Source organism: Betta splendens, chromosome 13, assembly GCF_900634795.4.
Source record: "Betta splendens chromosome 13, fBetSpl5.4, whole genome shotgun sequence".
Lineage (NCBI taxonomy): Eukaryota > Metazoa > Chordata > Actinopteri > Anabantiformes > Osphronemidae > Betta > Betta splendens.
This window is the reverse complement of record NC_040893.2, coordinates 3,457,916-3,477,716: the sequence shown is the minus strand read 5'-3', so window position 1 is coordinate 3,477,716 and position 19,801 is coordinate 3,457,916. Positions and strand designations below refer to the sequence as shown.

General features: G+C 40.7%; 2 protein-coding genes across 7 annotated transcripts in view; one reads left to right on the top strand and one right to left on the bottom strand.

The window, feature by feature from the left end:
• The first annotated feature begins 9,682 nt into the window (after positions 1 to 9,682).
• ift20 (intraflagellar transport 20 homolog (Chlamydomonas)) overlaps positions 9,683 to 19,801 on the top strand; it is a 30,324-nt gene continuing 20,205 nt past the window's right edge. For 2 of the 6 annotated variants that reach the window (XM_055513787.1, XM_041073472.2), the window contains exons 1-4: positions 9,684 to 9,837; positions 10,373 to 10,510; positions 10,611 to 10,696; positions 10,887 to 10,990. In XM_055513787.1, the coding sequence (XP_055369762.1) occupies positions 10,384 to 10,510; positions 10,611 to 10,696; positions 10,887 to 10,990 (317 nt within the window). In that variant the 5' untranslated portion in view covers positions 9,684 to 9,837; positions 10,373 to 10,383. Of the gene's footprint in view, positions 9,838 to 10,372; positions 10,511 to 10,610; positions 10,697 to 10,886; positions 10,991 to 12,364; positions 13,033 to 15,193; positions 15,287 to 19,801 lie in introns of those variants that run through there. The other 4 variants (XM_041073471.2, XM_055513788.1, XM_029171600.3 and 1 more) reach the window with 4 other exon arrangements.
• The window catches only part of lyrm9 (LYR motif containing 9), a 12,369-nt gene continuing 5,734 nt past the window's right edge, over positions 13,167 to 19,801 (bottom strand). Inside the window, exon 3 of the mRNA XM_055513789.1 lies at positions 13,167 to 14,663. Coding sequence (XP_055369764.1) covers positions 14,580 to 14,663 — 84 coding nt within the window. The 3' untranslated portion in view covers positions 13,167 to 14,579. The remainder of the gene's footprint in view (positions 14,664 to 19,801) is intronic.

The window sequence follows — 19,801 nt, the reverse complement described above, 5'->3', positions numbered from 1 at the left end:
GTTACTGGCTGTATTAGGTTGAGTTGGACTTCACAAATGAAATTATTAAATTCTCATTCTATATATTATTCTTATTCTCTTGAATGGAGTGTGTGTCAGTCTGCCTGCTTCAGGAGCTGTTTTAAATTAAAAAAAGAACATTTCAATGTTCTAATCAAGCTTAGATGAACATAACAATAGAGAGCCTCTTTTCTGACAGAACGACCAATCCACACCACCAGTTAGACTGGTTTCACACCACCCCCTTCTCCCCAAAGCACCAGAGTCCTGCAGTGCTGTTACCTGATGTAACCAGATACATTTGTGAACTACTTCATCCATCCATCACTTATAAGAGCCTAGTGGTTAAAGCACACAACTTCTCACCCACAGTTTTTAACTAAACTGTTTTTGTTAGTTGGTGGTTTAAAAAAGGGAAACTTTTATATCGTAAAGCCATAGACTTAACACTTTCTTTTTAACAAGTTTTATTTACAGATTTTATAAACGTCCAGTTCATTTGACCATTTCCTAAACCAAGTTGTCTGAAAGTTGGGTCACTACATTATTTTAGAGCAGAAATGTTTCTCAAGGAGCTTTTACATTATATGTTCTTCATGGGGGACATGGTCTTCACACCTTCTCACAGTCCTTTGTTCAACTGATGAGCCAGTTCTTTACAGGTGTGAAGTGAAGCCCATTGTAAATAGAGGATAGTGCCTTTACTCAGACTGAAGGTTCCTGCACTTTTGGTAATGTTTTAAGAAAAAAGTGCTTTAAGAAAAGTCTGTAAGTTAACTTGAAAATTATTGAGCAGTCACAATCAGCCGATTGCGGTGACATTTGGCAGTAAAAGGTGACTAAAATGAACTGAAAGAATATCAGCTGGCATAACTCATAACACATATGTATGCAGATCTCTGTATTTTGCGTCACTTGAATTTGTGTAGTAAACAAAAGACACCAGAGGCAAGTTTACACCAGGAGTCTCTAGCTGGGAGCTTCTGTGCCTTAACCACTAGGCTGTTGATCCTCTGAGGGAGACCTACTGTATGGACAGTAACTAAATTCCTCCATACAGCATTATGTTAACAGAGCCTTGATTTGAGTGGAACCTTTAACCTTTACAAATATATCTGGTTTTCATGGCTCAGGTAAAGTTGTGTGGAAGTTGAGTCATGTCAACTCTTTCAGTCTGGTGTCCTTCTTGGGGGAGGGTTCATCACACCTACTCACTTTTGTGTCTTTTGTTCACGTAACGAGCCAGTTCTTTGCAAGTGTGAAGTGAAGCCAAACTGGAGGATGATATGGAACTTCCCTCAGACTGAGGAAGCTTTTAGTCTTTGTCAGTTGTCAAAAAATGCCAGTAAATTTAGAGCTAAACATTACAATACAGTAATACATACAATACAGTATAATTAAAACAAATAAAATATCCATGTGGATGTTGACTGAATGTTTGACTAAAGGGCATTGTATTCATAACAGCTGTAATTTTCTACTTGCTTAGACATAAATAACTTTAAGTTCAGTTATAAACTACTTTACATTTAAGACGCTCATTTCTGTTCTCTCTCTCCAATCTGCCTGTGGGCCTGGATTACACATCACTGCTCCACCTGGTGCATGGATGTGCAATTGCAGGTCATTTCTTAAAAAAGGTTTAGGGGGCGTTAACAAGGCAGCCACGCATTAAGTACATCACAGTGGGGGGTCATGACTGGTGTAGGGGGGCTTGGTGGAATGGTACCTAAGTCATGCTAATGTCATGACAAGATCAGTGTGAAATCCTGCAGCAACGAGGCAACGAAAATTTGCCGCTCTATCTGTAACTTTAACTATAAGACTTTATATTAATAAAATAAACATGTGAAAATGACAAAGGAGTTCTTTTCATCTAGAGGAAACTCTTCAGCCAAGTCATCTTTAGCTGTTATGTCCAGTAGCTCAATGGTTTAAGGGGATAGTAGACTCAACACAGCTATGACCCTTTTCAGCCTGGCTACAGTGCTGAAAAGAAACCTGGGGTTGTTTTAGTTTTCCTCAATTAGGGAGAAATATTATGTTTTTCTAGCAGCACAAGGTGCTTTTTTATATTTTATTAGACTGTCCTTCCATGCAATGCAGTTTACATTTATTTTGTTGGAACGCCACTGTCTTTCTAGTTGTCTGGTCCTGTGCTTTAGAATGAGGATCTCTGAGTTATACCACGGAGCTAACCTCCTCTGATTCACTGTCTTCTTCTTCAGAGGAGCCACTGTGTCTAACATTGAACGTCAAGAAGCTGCAGCATCATCTACAAGACAATCAACCTGTTCATAAGGATTAAGGCGACTGTTCTCTGTGTATCTACATTGAGGCAAAAGATGATGGAATCATCTGCTTGAATCTGGCAACAGCATTGTCAGATAAACATCTGCTATAGTAACATTTCTTTCCAGCTGTTATAGGGTCAGTTGTGCTAAATTTAAAAGTTAATAAGAAATGGTCAGATAACAGAGGGTTTTGGGGAAGAACTATTAAATTATCAATTTCAACCCCATATGTCAGGATAAGATCGAGGGTATGGTTAAAACGATGAGTGGGTTCATTTACCTGCTGTGTAAAACCAATAGTGTCTATTAAGGAGTTAAAAGCAGTGCTGAGACAGTTGCTGTCAACATGTACCTGAATGTTAAAGTCTCCCACGACAATGACTTTATCTGTGCTAAGAACTAGGTCAAATAAGAATTCAGAGAATTCAGTTAAAAACTCTGAATATGGAGCAGGAGGACGGTAAACAATACAAAACACAACTGGCTTCTGAGTTTTAGAGTCTAGGTGAGAAAGGCTCAGAGTGAGGCTCTCAAATGAGTTATAACTATGTTTAGGTTTAGGAGTAATTAATAAATCCGATTTATAAATGGCTGCTACTCCTCCACCTCTACCTGTACTTCTTGGAACATGATAGTTGATGTGACTCTTTGGAGTCGACTCATTTAAAGTAACATATTCATCCTGCTGCAGCCAGGTTTCAGTGAGACAGAACAGATCTATGTTATGGTCACTTATCAAGTCATTTATTAACAAGGATTTAGATGAGAGAGATCTGATATTTAATAAACCACACTTTATTAACTTACTGTTACTTTGTTCTGTAAGAGGAACTGTTTTGATGTTTATTAAATTCTGGTAAGTCACTCCTCTTTGATTTGTTTGTAACTTGTATAGTTTAGGTGGTCGAAAAGCAGACACAGTCTCTATGCGATAACTAAGACTAAGAGTGGGTGGCGGCTGTAGAGAACGTGCAGAGAGGCGTGTAAGACTGCAACTCTGCGTCCTGGGCTCCACTCTGAGTTGTCACGGAGTGGGGAAACTAAGCAACATGGCCATGTTACTAGAGAGCAGAGAGGCTCCGTTCAACGTGGGATGGACGCCGTCTATTCTGATCAGCCCAGGTTTTCCCCAAAAAGTGCTCCAATTAGCCACAAAGCCCACATCGTTTGCAGGACACCACCTAGACAACCAGCGGTGGAGCGATGACAGCCGGCTATACATGTCATCGCTGGTCACATTGGGGAGGGGTCCAGTGTAAACTACGGAGTCCGACATTGTTTTGGCGAACGAACACACTGACTCAATGTTAGTTTTAGTGACTTCCGATTGGCGTAACCAGGCGTCATTAGCTCCTGCGTGTATTAAGACCTTAGCGTACTTACGCTTATCGTTACACGCTTAAGATAAGACTTAATGTCACCCGCTCTGGCCCCAGGCAAACACTTAACTTTGACCGCTGGGTTCTCGGTATGACATGGTTGATTTGAACACTAATAAATCCTAGACTATACAGTACAAGTACACACATTTTTGTGTGGTGATAGTACACTTCTAGTAGAACAAAGAGAAAGTGGTCTAGGCCTGGAACTATGAACCAAAGTCAAGTTATTAATCATCAAATTTGACTGTATTACAGTATGACTTGAGGTCAGGTTTTGGTCTTGTTTCCAGTTTTTATTTTGAAAGGTCTTAGTTTGTCATCCGTGTGTTAGTTCCAGTTTCCTGTTTTATTTTATAGGCACTCCCGTTTCTGGTTATACCACAGCAGTTCCCACTTTACTTCCGGTTTTCAGTTTACGCACCTGTGTCTCATCTGTCATTACTCACCAGGACATTTAACCACCACCCGTTTCCTTAGTTCTTCGCCAGATCATTGTGAATACCATTCGCCGTCCGGATTATCTTGTGTTGATTCTGTTTTTCAGACCCACCGACTGCCTACTCCCTGCCGATACCGTAATCTTGTTGATTCTGTTAACGAACCATTGCCTGCTCAACCTGATCCTGCCTGCTCCCTTTTACCTGCGATACTGAGATTTTCTGTGAATGACCTGGACCACCTTGTACCACGATTTATGGATTAAACTTCGATTTTTACCACCTATCTCGCACTGCGCATTTGGGTCCTCTCTCTGCCGTTCCTGACACATGATAGTTCTGAATACTAATAAATCCTAAACTATACAGTAAAAGTACACAGATCTTTGGTGATAGTACACTTCTAGTAGAACAAGGAGAAAGTGGTCTGGGCCTGGAACTATGTACCAAAGTCAAGTTATTAATAATCAAAGTTGACTATAAGGCCCATACGCTATTACAGTATGACGTTTTACAGCAAGACGTTTTTGAAGCGCGGCTGGCTAAACAACGGATAAGCAAACGACAGCTCACTTGACCCCAGTACTGATTTGTCTACTTTCTCAAATATATTATTTATCATAATATATATAATATCTTTACCACTATTTTCCGATATGTTAAAAAATCCTTAATCCTCTAACACCATACCATTTCTTTTCTCCCCTCGCCACATCTTTACATTTCCTTTACACTCTTTCCAGCTCTGCTCCACTAAACTCATTGTCCATTACATTTCACAAGTCTCTATCCCCTCTTAGTTCTATTGTGTTTTGGTTTACCATGTCCCTTCTTCCATTTTCTTGACTATTTAGATTATCTAAACTATGAACTTTACTCAAAGCCTGTTCCCTAACCTGTGCTTTAATTTTATCATCTACCATTAATTTTCATATTTTTCCTCCTCTTCCCATCCAAATTCCTAACTACATTCCAAACATTATGTAATGGTGTGTATTTCCCTAGGGAATCACAAAACTTCTGCCAATGCTCTCTTTTTGCATTTTTATTTGTTCTCCTCACCACTGCCACCTTCCTCTTATAATCCAACAGATGTTCAAAATCATTTGTTTTCTTTACCTTCTTAAATGTCTTATTTATTTCCCTAATGGCTACTTCACATTGTTCCTCTGTTTCCTCTAGGCCTATCCTATTACTTATAGCATAATGGTTGCTACCCATTGTACTTTCTCTCAATAACTCCCACCTCCATTCTCCTGCTAAATTCTGAGATACTATTGTTACGTGTATAGCTAATTCTGTGCCCCTCACCAAATCACACCTAGTACCTGTCCCTTCATTTAAACACACCATCCCTGTGTCATCCATTATTTTCTCTATTTGATCCCCTTTTTCTCCCCACACCTTACTATGTGCATTAAAATCTCCACACCAGATAACCCCCTGTCCCTTAGTAGCCACCATTTGCTCTATTTTCCCTTTTTCCAACTTCTTTGTATTGTAAAAATTGTATTAACTTAACCTTTCTTCCCCTCAGTCTCATTTCAATTTCCCCCATTTCTAACTCTGGTATCCTATCCCCTATTATATATATTAAATGTCATATATGTATATATTGTATCACTTCTTTTATAAATGTTAAACATCCGCCCCTAGGCGCATACTATTCCCACATTAACACGTATTACGGCGATTTCTTTTTCTTCTTTAGTGTCTATTGGCGGTTGGCAAACAATACGATGGCGCATCATTGCCATCTATTGGACCGGAGTGAAGAAGAAAACAACAGCTTCACATCCTGCCCATCTAGCTACATAATTTGTTTATACACCGATACACGAAACAAGACAAGAAACAAGAAACTGCATCATTCCTTATTGACACATTCAGCTGACTGTTTATTAAATGTCAGACCGTTTCCCTTTTTACATATTAGATGTTTTACCTCTTTTTTCATCTCCATCAGAAGCTGCTGCTCTGTGAGTTTAGTTTATGTTTGTTTAGTAACTCTGTGATGGATGCATGTGGTCTGTTAAACAACACCTATGCAGCATGTACACCAGCCTGGGGTGTGTTCCAGAAAGCAGGGTTGATTAACCTTCTGCTAAACCCTGAACTCTGGGCTGATTAACCTAGAACCTGCTTACCCTGAGTATGTCGATTCCAAAACACCTGATAAGAGAGCATGTGCATTAACTCTGGTAACCCAGAGTTAATGCACATGCACGGCGTATATATAAAGACATTGTCAATGGATCGCCGAATTCACGAGTCACCATGGAAATCCGAAGCGACAATAAAACGGCAGCATATTTCAACGGCGGAGTTGGAGGTTTTAATGCAAAGAATGCACAATTTAAGCCGATTATTAATAGAAAAAGCAACACAGCTGCATCGGCGAAGGAAAAAAAGAAAAATAAAGTAAATTGAGTTTATTTAATTACCGTTTGGCTTCAACATTAGATGGGTTGCATCAAATATTACTAATGGAAATATTATTAATGGAAACAGTAATGAGTTTAATGGTCTTTAAACCAAAAGATTCTGAACAGGAAATAATAGTTACCTGCACATTGATACTGTGAAATGACTTCCTATAAACATAGTGTCCCTCATTGACTGAAGGAGCTTTAATAGGAATGTGGGTGCTATCGATACACCCAATCACGTTTGGAAACTCTGAAATGGAAGGTAATGAAGTGAAATGCCCTGTTCAGTAACCTCCGAAACAAACTTACTCCGAAACATAACCTGCTCCGGAACAGGTTATGTTCAGAGAGTAAGTTGCTATGGTTACAAACATACCCTGAAAATTACCTCCGTTTTTGGAACCGAAAGCTGAGGTTAATTACTAACTTAACCTCAAAGTTACCTGGGTATGTCACTTAACCCGCTTTCTGGAACACACCCCTGGACTCAGGTGCTGCTTCTGACCCAAGCAACAGAATAAACCTGGGGCCCGTTTCAATGAGGAGGTTTAACAAACTCTGAGTTTAAACTGAACTCTAAGTTGACTTACACTGAGTTTGAAAACCTGGAGTTTTCAGTTTCAGAACAGCTGAGAAGAGTTGGTTTAAGCAACTCTGAGTTGATAGTCTGAGAGTTAAGCGTGTGTACCTTGTACCATGTACCTTACGCGTGTAGCTTTGTTGGCAGGTGATTCTGTAAGTGACCCGACGGTGGCGAGCTGACTGACCTGTCATTCCTTTAGCAAACGCCATGAGTCATAACGTAATCGACAGTTGTCAGCACTGAGACGGGCTAAATAAATAATTGATACATTGATTAATGTTAACAATGTGGGTCTGATTGTGTGTCAAAACACAACTGCAATCTTTCAAGAGTTACAAATATTCGCCGATGTTTGTTTTATTGTGAAAGTCCGGCGACTGGCCCCGCCCCCGGTTTCCCTTTTTCGTATTTCGTTTTGAAAGTGGAGAAAAAGAGAATGAGTAAATCAGTATATCGCAAATGTGTTTTACCGATTTACGGAAACGAAACACAGCATAAAAAGACGTTATTCAATTTTCATTTTACACATGCACAATGAGTTGAAGTTTATGCACGGACCGTTATGTCTATCCATTTTTAAAATTCCGGTTGTGGTTGATGTGGGATTTGTAAAGTAATGATAATCCAATAATTCAATACGTTTTATGGAGAGCAATTATGACATTAATCTAATTAGGTTTTTAAAAGTTACCCAAAACCCATGTAATAATATAAGAATTTAATTTAAAATTTTATGTATGTGCAATCCCACAGGCATAAAAAGAATGTGGCTAAAAATGAAATATAAAAACATATTTCAAACAGGTAAGGCACACTCATATCATGGGTGTAGACTACCCTACCTCAGCCAACAGAAAGAAGGCAGGGGCTAGAACAACTGGTGGAAGACTTGCACCACCACCACTGATGCATGCAGAGGAGATGGCCCTCAGTATGAACACCGGAAAGCAGGGGCTGAAGGAATTCCTGGAGAGAGATGATCAGAACCAGTCACTCCACAGGATACAAGTGCATCTGTAAAATGTAAGAGGCCTACCTATAGGCTACTTTTGATATATCCATTTCTTAGACTCTGGGTTGGGTTCTTTGTTGGTCTTAACAGATTCTGATGGTAATATCAGCCTATTGGATCCTTCTGTCACAATAGAAGCCCCGGCTGTTGTAAGTATACTACTAAATAAAACTTAAATTATGATAAGTAGTATTATAAGGTGTAATATTAATACAGTTTATACACATCACATGATTTCTGATGTTTGTGTTGCGCAGCCTAAATGATGCAACCTGATTTACAAGTATACTGACATTATTATCTTCCCTCCAAACAGCAGGAGAAGGGTCCGTCACGTTCTGCTGCACAGATGCACACAGTTCAGTGTTCAATTCTGTAAGAGTAATGAGGAACTATGTCATTTAACTCTAAATCTTCTGTATGTCCAGTCACCAGTTAAGGAGTTGTATAAACTTTAAATTTCTTTTCAAAATTCTCAAACAAAAGCTGGAGGTGAGTGTTTAGTTAAAGGTGAATTGTTTGAATTATTGGAAGAATCATAAAATCTAACAATTGCCTTTGTATTTGTAGGAAATGAAGAAAACAAAAAAAAAATATGATTTGCATTTATTCGTTTTCTTTTATTAGTGGTTGTGATCTTTGATTAAGACATTACGACAAATCACATCTCTGACTGTACATCCACTCTGCAGATTACCGTGATGGAGGCAGTCTTCCTCAGGGTCTTGTATTTGTAGGGCAGGGCGTTACTCCCCTCTAATAATTGCAATATTGTGGAGAACAATGCTCTTCTTCTGCAGTGTGCCACATTAAAGCGCTGCTTTAATCTCCTAGCATAAAGCTGTCAATCATTCTTATAAGAAAGTTCACATTACTTTAGTGCTGCATAGAAGTGCTCCTGTGAGTGTTCGTAGTGTATGCATTGAAATAAGCGTATAGGGCATACATGTACTTACCACAGTGTAGCCTGGTACTTAGGGTTGACTCACAATATATTCATGAGTCATGACCAGAGCTGGAAATTAAATTCTTATATTATTACATGGGCTTTGGGTAACTTTTAAAAACCTAATTAGATTAATTTAATAATTGCTCTCCATAAAACGTATTGGAATATTGAATTATCATTTCTTTACAAATCCCACATCAACCACAGGACAGGGATTTTAAAAATGTATAGACATAACACTGCACTTTTAATTCATACAAACATCGATATCAGCAATATTGCCTATTCACGCAGACCCGTGGTTGGTTAAGTTTGAAATGAAAGGTTTCAAAAGGTTTGTTAAATACATTAACGATTCTTAAGAAAAACGATAACGCTCCTTCAAATAATCATCCTGAAAGTTACCTCCGTTTTGGAACCGTAAGCTGAGGTTAATCACTAACATACCCTCAAACTTACCTGGGTATGTCACATAACCCGCTTTCTGGAACACACCCCATATATCGTTTTCATTGTTCAGGCTAGAATCAGTCATCGCAACAATGTTACCGTAAATATCCTAAAATTCCTTCTATTGAGTATTTGCACAAGCACACGCACGCGCACACAGAGGCTGCATCGTTTGGTTCCCTAGCAGCAGCAGTGGGAGGAGCTTCGTCTGGTTTAGCATTGGCGTTAAGACTTGGTTTTGCCACATCGTCACATAACAACACAGACTCTCCGGTTTTATCGGAGACAGCGCTTTAAACAGGTAAACCCGTTTATATCCAGAACATGGTACACAAATCAAAGGTCACGGGACCTCCTAAAGCATGAGGAGAATGTGTTCTGAAGGCGCCAGTTGGCTTTTGTCAACAGGCTAGCTAAATGTAGCCGTAGCTAACTAAATAGCTTGGTCAACCAATATGGGTAAGTTAGCTGAACGTCAGCGAAGTCCTAAATTATTACATATTAATCATCAATCGCCCTGTAACACTTGTGACTTAATGGAGTTTACCCACTCCCACGTTAAGTTTTAGGTTCATTTACACAGTTTAGCTGACAAACGTAGTTACTACTTATCTTTATCTAAAGATATATTGAAAATACCGATACTTTCACCAGTATCTTTTATGCAAAAAGCAGGCTGGTCCTTATAACGATCACCTTATTGCTTCAGTTAACTAGAGAAACAGAAAGTCATTTCTTTTAAGTCAGTACGCTTTGAGCGTATGTGGGTGAAGTTGGCTGATCAGTGTTGTGTGCGTGTGTCTGTTTTTGTTAATTACTTTTAATTTTTGTTAAAGGCCCTGCGGCCATGGCCAAAACCCCCTTAGCCGAGGCGGGCTTTTATTTTGATGAACTCAACAAGCTCCGTGTACTGGAGCCTGATGTCAGCCAGAAGACCTTGGAGCTTAAGGAGGAGTGTAAAGAATTTGTAGACAGTAAGCGTGGAAGGTTTTGTCACGTCCATTGTGTCATAACCTTTTCCTCTCTGTTATGAGCTTTCAGCAGATGTGTTTGAATTCGTACTGTGTTTTACAGAAATTGGACAGTTTCAGGAGAAAGTCGGAGGTCTCATTGAGCTGGTTGATGAACTGGCAAAAGAGGCAGAGACAGAAAAAATGAAGGTAAGCATTAATATTTAAAGCTGCTTTTCACTAATTATTAGTAATTTCATAAAGCTTTGGTACTCTACAAGTACTTGAACTCATTCATGCCACTTTATTTGCTTGCAGGTACACTGTACAATGTGTTTATCTGCTTAGTCAGAGCAAAAGAGAGACCCTAAGAAAATTATCCTGTGTTTGTGTCCTTCAGGCAATAGGAGCCAGAAACCTGCTAAAGTCGGTTGCTAAACAGAGGGAGGCTCAACAACAGCAACTTCAGGCTCTTATTGCTGAAAAAAAAATGCAACTTGAGAGGTAAAACTTTATATTTTGACACAGCAACTGTCACCTTGTTCTGTTCTTTGCTTTCCCACCCGCCACTATATGGAGCTCAGCCTAGGTCCAAAGTATTTGGCACCTGTTGTAGAAAACAATTGTGTAACATGTTATGGTAAACAGTTAGGTTAGCGAAAATAACAAGTAAAAGTTAAAGGCTGTATCTAAATATTTATTAAAAATTGAATAATGGTAAATACAGGTTAAAGTAATGGTAATCTTTTGAAACCTGTTGATGAACAGTTCCATAAATGATCTAGAAATAAGGGACTGACAGTTTTAATAAAAAGCTTAAAATGAACATTTGAAATAAATAGTAATGGATAAAATAATTAAAAGTCCACGCAACTCACTACAAAGTGTCAGGTTGTTTGTACAGCTATAGTTTAGCTTAGCGGTTTCCCAAATTTCCCACCCCAGCCTGGGAAGCAGAAGGTTCAAGCCCCGCTTCTGGCATCAGGTGTGTCCTTGAACAAGACACTTCACACTAGCTCTCCGGACAGCTGCACTATGGCTGGCTGACCAATGCAAAAGGTAGTTGCCCCTTGTGGGATAAATAAAGTTTAAAAAAATATAAATAATTGTACCTATTTCTTAAACACAACAGATAAAATCCAAAACGTATAAAAAAAAAAGCATGCTTCCAGCATTCACTGTATTGTTTTTCGCGGTCCCGCAAACTTTGAGCTACAAATACCATTCAAATATCAAAATATTCCGCCTTTTTAAGGAGACACGGTTTATTATTTTTCTCATTCATATCTTTCATATTTTTCAAGTTATTAAGCTTTTTCCAACTTTTTTTGCCCCATTGAAATGAATAGAAAGCCATTTTCAAATCCTTTTCAGCTTGTATATTTTCAGCTTTAACTACTGCAACACACTTTAAGCTATAGACACCATTAATACTACAAAACAATCTTCTAAAACTATTCCACTATTAATCTATTATTCAGCTTTTTAATATCTTTAACAGTTTCTGAGTTATAGCAGTTTAAGCATACGGTGGTTTTTGAAGAATTCTCATTTTTTCCGTTATTGTGTATTGTGTGAGCTAGAGTGCGAGATGTCACAGCTAGAGTTCCTTGTCTTTTGTCTAATGATGTCTGGTCAAGCCTTTAGACCTATACTTTAGTCGGTAGCTGCCTCAAAGCACAGAGAGTTCCAAAATGTCTCCCATAGACTAATGCATTTGTCTGTGAGGTTTTTGAGGAAAAGTGCAAAAGGACTGGCATTTTTAAATTGCGACTGTGCCCACATAAACATAAAACTCACACCAGTTGCTGATTGAAGCCTTGGGATTTCTAAAGTGAAGTTATTTTTGTGATAACCATTATGGTTTTGCTGTAACAGGCCTGTAAATCAGGGGAGGAAATCGGCTTCACTCCAACTGATGGAGCTGATTTGTAGAGGTTCCTGCCTTTGGAGCGAGGTGTCCATGACAAGGGCGCAGCTGCAGTAGATCACTGACTGAGCTCAGTAACACTTTGATTGACAGGTCAAACTCTGCTGCTCAAACTCTTTACTGCTCAGTGTCCATAGCAGCTCTGTGCATATAACTGATGAGTTCATTACACTGTCAATTCCTGATCAGAGCAGGTGTACACATTCAGCTTTTTTAAACTATTTCTGGCACCCTAACAGAAACTCGTGTGAGGAGTTACCATTGCAATGATTGATGCATGGTTCTGTATAAATTGAAAAATTACATTTGTCTTAGGTTTACACCTTTGAGACTGTTCCAACATTCAAGTCTTTGTTAAATAAAATAAATATATTCAAATTACTTTCCATCTAAAGGAAGGTCTTCAGCTTTGTCGTCTATCAGCTATTATATCCTGTAGCTCAATAGCAATTCCTGTCTGAGTCATGTTTATGAGATCACATTATAATATAAATATGTGTTTCCCAGATTAATTGACTTATATGCTTAATGTATTACCAATGTTCAGCTATATATTAGATTAGAGGTTTTTTTAGTAGTATGTACTGCTCCTCTGAGCAGTGATTTAAGCAGCTACTGTAGGGTGGCTGAGTGGCAAAAGAGCATGACTCTGATGCTCAGGATATTCTGGTTCCAAACCTGACTAGACTCTTTCAACAAATTTTAGAAGGATTTACAGGACTGTAGTCATGTGCAAAACAAACACAGAAATCAAACTGCTTTTGTTTTATTTGTGCACATTCAGCTCACAACTTTTTCTTTGCAAATCTGATCAGCTATACATTCAACTCACAAGGTAGATTCAGTAATGTTTAAACTGATTAATTACAAATAGTTACAACCTAAAACTCATACCAGTTGCTCACTAAAGCCTTGGCATTCATAAAGTAAAATTAATTTTTGATAGTTATTATGGATTTGCTGTAACAGGCCAGGGGTGCAACTCTACTTTCACAACCCAGAATGAAACAGATTTTTTGATTTTCCCGCTTTTCGTCTCCATGACAACGGCACAGCTGCAGCTTTGACTGGCAGGTCAAACTCCTGATGCTCAATGTCGCAGCTCTATGCATATTACTGATTACTACTAATTAGTTCATTATACTATTTGATTGTTTGTAAATACTGTTTAGCAAGTATCTCCACATGCTTCTTCTATATCCTTTCAAAATAGAAGCGCTAATTCAATTTATTAGCTTCATTAGTCATTTTTATACCTCTGACTGTTTAATGACAGCTTAATTAATGACAGCCTAATTAATAAGACTATCTTACAGTTCAGCAATTGCCCACACACCTTCTACAAATTCTTTCAAAATAAAAGCAGCAGTCTAAAGCTATCATTTCTTAGCAAGATTTCTGGATTTGACACTTTAAATATGACTACTTAATGAGATCAAATTTTAGTTTTAGCATTAGAATAGCACTATTTTTGGTTTTGAATGGGTAATTGTAAATAGTTTGAGAGTATTTTACAACTCAGCATTTACTCACACACCACCTCCAAATCCTTTCAAAACAAAAGCCCCAATCTATATCTTTAGCTAAAAATAGCAATATTTCTAGGACTTAATGAGACTGTTTTACAATTTAAAAATTATCTACAAATGCATCTTACATATCCAATCTTTAGCTTTAATAGCAAAATTTCTGCTTTTGAATGGGTAATTGCAACAAGTAATGGGACTATTTCAGTTTACTTATTAAGCACACACATCTTCTAAATCATTTCACAATAAAAGCCCCAATCCAGATCATAAGCTAAAAATAGCAATATTTCTGCTTTCAGCTGGTTTATTATGACTAGTTAATAAGACTAATTTGCTGTTTAGCAATTACCTACACAGGCTTCCTCCATATCCTTTCAAAATAAAAAGCTTTAAAACAATCTTCAGCTATTCAGAATCATAAACATAATTCAATTCAATTTTAATTCAATTTTACTTATATAGTGCCAAATAACAACAAAGTTATCTCAAGGCACTTTACAAAGTAAGGGTTAAGACCTTACAGAACTAAACCCAAGAGATCCCAGAATAACAGAGCGCATGCAGGATGGTTGGACCAGGGACTGGATACAGGCAGGATAGTTTGATGTTTGATGTTTGGATCTGCAGCTGCCCATCACAGACACAAAGCTCTGAGTCCGATGATACCTGTAGGTGAGGACAGAATGTAGGAGAGAGAGAGAGCGGAGGAGAAGCACAACTACTGGAGAGAAAGAGACAAGGTTAGTTGAACATGGAACAATGATGAGAGGTTATTGGACAGAAGAGGTAGAAGGAAACAGAGGAGCTCAGTATATAAATTAAGTCCCCCAGCAGTCCATGTCTATTGCAGCTTAACTAAGAGATGGTTCCTTTGACTAACAATCATTGCCAGTGACCTGAACCATCTCTAACTATAAGCTTTATCAAAAAGGAAGGTTTTAAGCCTGATCTTAAAGGTGGAGAGTGTGTCAGCTTCTCAAACCTGAACAGGGAGCTTGTTCCACACGAGAGGAGCTTGGTAGCTAAAAGCTCTGCCTCCTGTTCAACATTTGACTCTAGGAACCACAAGTAGCTCAGCACTCTGAGAACGAAGTGTTCTGCTGGGAGCATAAGGAACTATAAGGTCTTTGAGATAAGAAGGAGCTTTATCAGTAAGTGCTTTGTAGGTGAGTAGGGGAATTTTATAGGAAGCCAGTGTAGAGAAGCTAATGTAGGAGAAATGTGATTTGTCTTTCTATGTCCCGTCAGAACTCTGGCTGCAGCATTTTGAATAAGCTCTAGGCTTTTCAAGGAGCTGTTAGGACATCCATGAGTAAGGAGTTACAGTAGTCCAACCTAGAGGTAACAAATGCATGGATCAGTTACTCTGCATGGCTGTGAGAGAGGATGGTTCTGATTTTAGCTATATTTCTAATTCTAAGTAGGCGGTTCTGGAGTTTTGTTTAATGTATGATGTAAAAGAGAGATCCTGGTCAAAGATGACACCAAGGTTCTTCACAGTAGAATGTGAAGCTAATGTTATGCCATCCAGGGTGGCTATCTGACTCAGTAGTGTCTCCCTCTCATTTTCAGCGATAAGAATTTCAGTTTTATCCAAATCTAGTTAAAGGAAATTTTGGGACATCCAGGATTTCATGTCTTTTAAACAACTTTAAATTTTGACTAGTTGATCTGTTTCATTTGGTTCCAAAAGATATATGCAGCCATCCACTTTCCAAGCTCGGGTCCTCTACCAGAGGCCAGAGAGCTTGAGGGTTCTGCGCAGTATCCTTGCTGTTCCTAGGACTGCACTTTTCTGGACTGAGATGTCGGATGTTATTCCAGGGATCTGTTGTAGCCATTCCTCCAATTTGGGGGTAACTGCCCCCAGTGCTCCGATCACCACAGGCACCACTGTGGCCTTCACCTTTCAAGCCTTCTCCAGTTCTTCTCTGAGCCCTTGGTATTTCTCTAGTTTCTCATGTTCCTTTTTCCTGATGTTGCCATCGCTTGGTATTGCCACATCCACCACTACGGCTTTCCTCTGTTCTTTGTCCACCACCACAATGTCTGGTTGGTTCGCCATTACCATTCTGTCTGTCTGTATCTGGAAGTCCCACAGGATCTTGGCTCGTTCTCTTCCACCTTGGGAGGTGTTTCCCACTTTGACCTTGGGGTTTCCAGTCCATACTCTGCACAGATGTTCCTGTATACTATGCCAGCCACTTGGTTATGGCGTTCCATGTATGCTTTCCCTGCCAGCATCTTACACCCTGCAGTTATGTGCTGGACCGTCTCAGGGGCCTCTTTGCACAGTCTACACCTTGGGTATTGTCTGGTGTGGTAGATCTTCAGTTATGTTCCGGTGGTACATCCCGTGTAAGGGCTTGTCCTCCCATGATGGTCCCTCTTCCAGCATCTCATCCTCTGTTCTCCACTGCCTGAGACATTCACTCAGCATGTCATCTGTCGGGGCCTTCTCCTTGATGTACTTATGAATCTTGGATGTTTCATCTTGGATAGTGGCTTTCACGCTCACTAGTCCTCGGCCTCCTTCCTTGCGGCTAGCGTACAGTCTCAGGGTGCTGGATTTGGGGTGGAACCCTCCATGCATGGTGAGGAGCTTTCGTGTCTTAACATCTGTGGTCTGTATCTCTTCCTTTGGCCACCTTATTATTCCCGCAGGGTATCTGATCACTGGCAGGGCGTAGCTGTTTATTGCCCGGGATTTGTTCTTGCCATTGAGCTGGCTTCTTAGGACTTGCCTTACTCGTTGGAGGTATTTGGCTGTAGCCGCATTCCTTGTTGCCTGTTCAAGGTTGCCGTTTGCCTCTGGTATTCCAAGGTACTTGTAACTGTCCTCAATGTCTGCTATTGTTCCTTCTGGGAGTGAGACCCCTTCTGTGTGGATTACCTTGCCTCTCTTTGTCACCATCCTCCCACATTTCTCGAGCCCGAATGACATCCCGATGTCCGAGCTGTAAATCCTGGTGGTGTGGATCAGTGAGTCGATGTCTCGCTCACTCTTGGCGTACAGCTTGATGTCATCCATGTAGAGGAGGTGACTTATGGTGGCCCCGTTCTGGAGTCGGTATCCATAGCCAGTCTTGTTTATTATTTGGCTGAGGGGGTTCAGACCTATGCAGACCAGCAGTGGGGACAGTGCATCTCCTTGGTATATGCCACATTTGATGGATACTTGGGCAAGTGGCTTCCCATTGGCTTCAAGGGTGGTTTTCCACAACCTCATCGAGTTTGCAATGAAGGCCCTTAGAGTTCTGTTGATGTTGTACAGCTCCAAGCATTCAGTGATCCATGTGTGTGGCATTGAGTCATAGGCTTTCTTGTAGTCGATCCAGGCTGTGCACAGGTTGGTGTGTCACATTCTGCAGTTTTGGGCGACTGTTCTGTCTACCAGGAGTTGGTGTTTGGCTCCTCTGGTATCCTTACCAATGCCCTTCTGTGCTTCGCTCATGTATTGACTCATGTGCCCACTTATCTTAGCTGCGATGATGCCTGACATGAGCTTCCATGTTGTGGAGACAGCAGGATTGGCCGGTAGTTGGATGGGACTGTACTCTTTGAGGGATCCTTCATTATCAGAATCGTTCGCCCTTCGGTTAGCCATTCAGGGTGAGTCCCATCCCTTAGCAGCTGGTTCATTTGTGCTGCCAGGCGCTCATGGATTGCAGTGAGCTTCTTTAGCCAGTAGGCGTGGATCATGTCAGGGCCAGGTGCTGTCCAGTTTTTCATACCTGAGACTCTATGTTGGATGTCTGCCACTGTGATAGTCACGGATTCTGTTCAGGGAGGTTGCTGTGGTCTTCCCTCAGATCCACCAGCCACTGTGCATCACTGTTGTGTGATGCCTCCCTTTCCCATATACCTTCCAGTACTGTTCAGTTTCCAGCCTTGGTGGGTCTGCTCTGTTGTTATTACCCTGCCATTGAGAGTACACTTTCGCAGGTTGTGTTGCGAACACCGGTTTATTCGTCTGGCTTCGTTATCTCTGGTGTATCTCTTTAGGCGGCTGGCCAAGGCTTGTAGCCTTGCTTGGCAGTTTCGAGTGCTTCAGGTATGGTCATCTGGCTGTACCTCTTGGGCATCGGTCTTTCATTGCACCTCTCTGGGCCTCTGTCATTTGGCTCACTTCCCTCCGAGCTGCCTTGATTTTTGTCTCCAACCTTCGTTTCCATGGTGGGTATTGTTTCTCATGGCTCCCATGGTTGCTCTTATGGCCAAGCACCTCTAGGATCACTGATGCTGAAGCATATATCAGCTCATTGGTTTCTGTGATTGTTGTGGTAGGGATCGCTCTCAATGCTGCATTCACATCTTCCATGAGTCTTTCTGATGGTACTTCACTTAGCCGTTGTAGTGGGGTTCGGAGTTGCCTGTTCAATGTCGCCATGATCTTATCTTTCAGGTCAGTCGCTGCCTCGCTCAGCGTATCTGTGCTTATTGGGGCTATATATATATATATATATATATATATATGATATATATATATATAATAATATATATATATATATATATATATATACATACATATATACATATATATATAGTCAGTGATCCTAGAGGTGCTTGGCCATAAGAGCAACCATGGGAGCCATGAGAAACAATACCCACCATGGAAACGAAGGTTGGGGGCAAAAATCAAGGCAGCTCGGAGGGAAGTGAGCCAAATGACAGAGGCCCAGAGAGGTGCAATGAAAAGACCGATGCCCAAGAGGTACAGCCAGATGACCATACCTGACGCACTCGAAACTGCCAAGCAAAGGCTACAAGCCTTGGCCAGCCTCCTAAAGAGATACACCAGAGATAACGAAGCCAGACGAATAAACCGGCTGTTCGCAACACAACCTGCGAAAGTGTACTCTCAATGGCAGGGTAATAACAACAGAGCAGACCGACCAAGGCTGGAAACTGAACAGTACTGGAAGGGTATATGGGAAAGGGAGGCATCACACAACAGTGATGCACAGTGGCTGGTGGATCTGAGGGAAGACCACAGCAACCTCCCTGAACAGAATCCAGTGACTATCACAGTGGCAGACATCCAACATAGAGTCTCAGGTATGAAAAACTGGACAGCACCTGGCCCTGACATGATCCACGCCTACTGGCTAAAGAAGCTCACTGCAATCCATGAGCGCTGGCAGCACAATGAACCAGCTGCTAAGGGATGGGACTCACCCTGAATGGATAACTGAAGGGCGAACGATCCTGATAATGAAGGATCCCTCAAAGGGCACAGTCCCATCCAACTACCGGCCAATAACCTGTCTCTCCACAACATGGAAGCTCATGTCAGGCATCATCGCAGCTAAGATAAGTGGGCACATGAGTCAATACATGAGCGAAGCACAGAAGGGCATTGGTAAGGATACCAGAGGAGCCAAACCCCAACTCCTGGTAGACAGAACAGTCGCCCAAGACTGCAGAATGTGACACACCAATCTGTGCACAGCCTGGATCGACTACAAGAAAGCCTATGACTCAATGCCACACACATGGATCACTGAATGCTTGGAGCTGTACAACATCAACAGAATTCTAAGGGCCTTCATTGCAAACTCGATGAGGTTGTGGAAAACCACCCTTGAAGCCAATGGGAAGCCACTTGCCCAAGTATCCATCAAATGTGGCATATACCAAGGAGATGCACTGTCCCCATGCTGCGTTCTGCATAGGTCTGAACCCCTCAGCCAAATAATAAACAAGACTGGCTATGGATACCGACTCCGGAACGGGGCCACCATAAGTCACCTCCTCTACATGGATGACATCAAGCTGTACGCCAAGAGTGAGCGAGACATCGACTCACTGATCCACACCACCAGGATCTACAGCTCGGACATCGGGATGTCATTC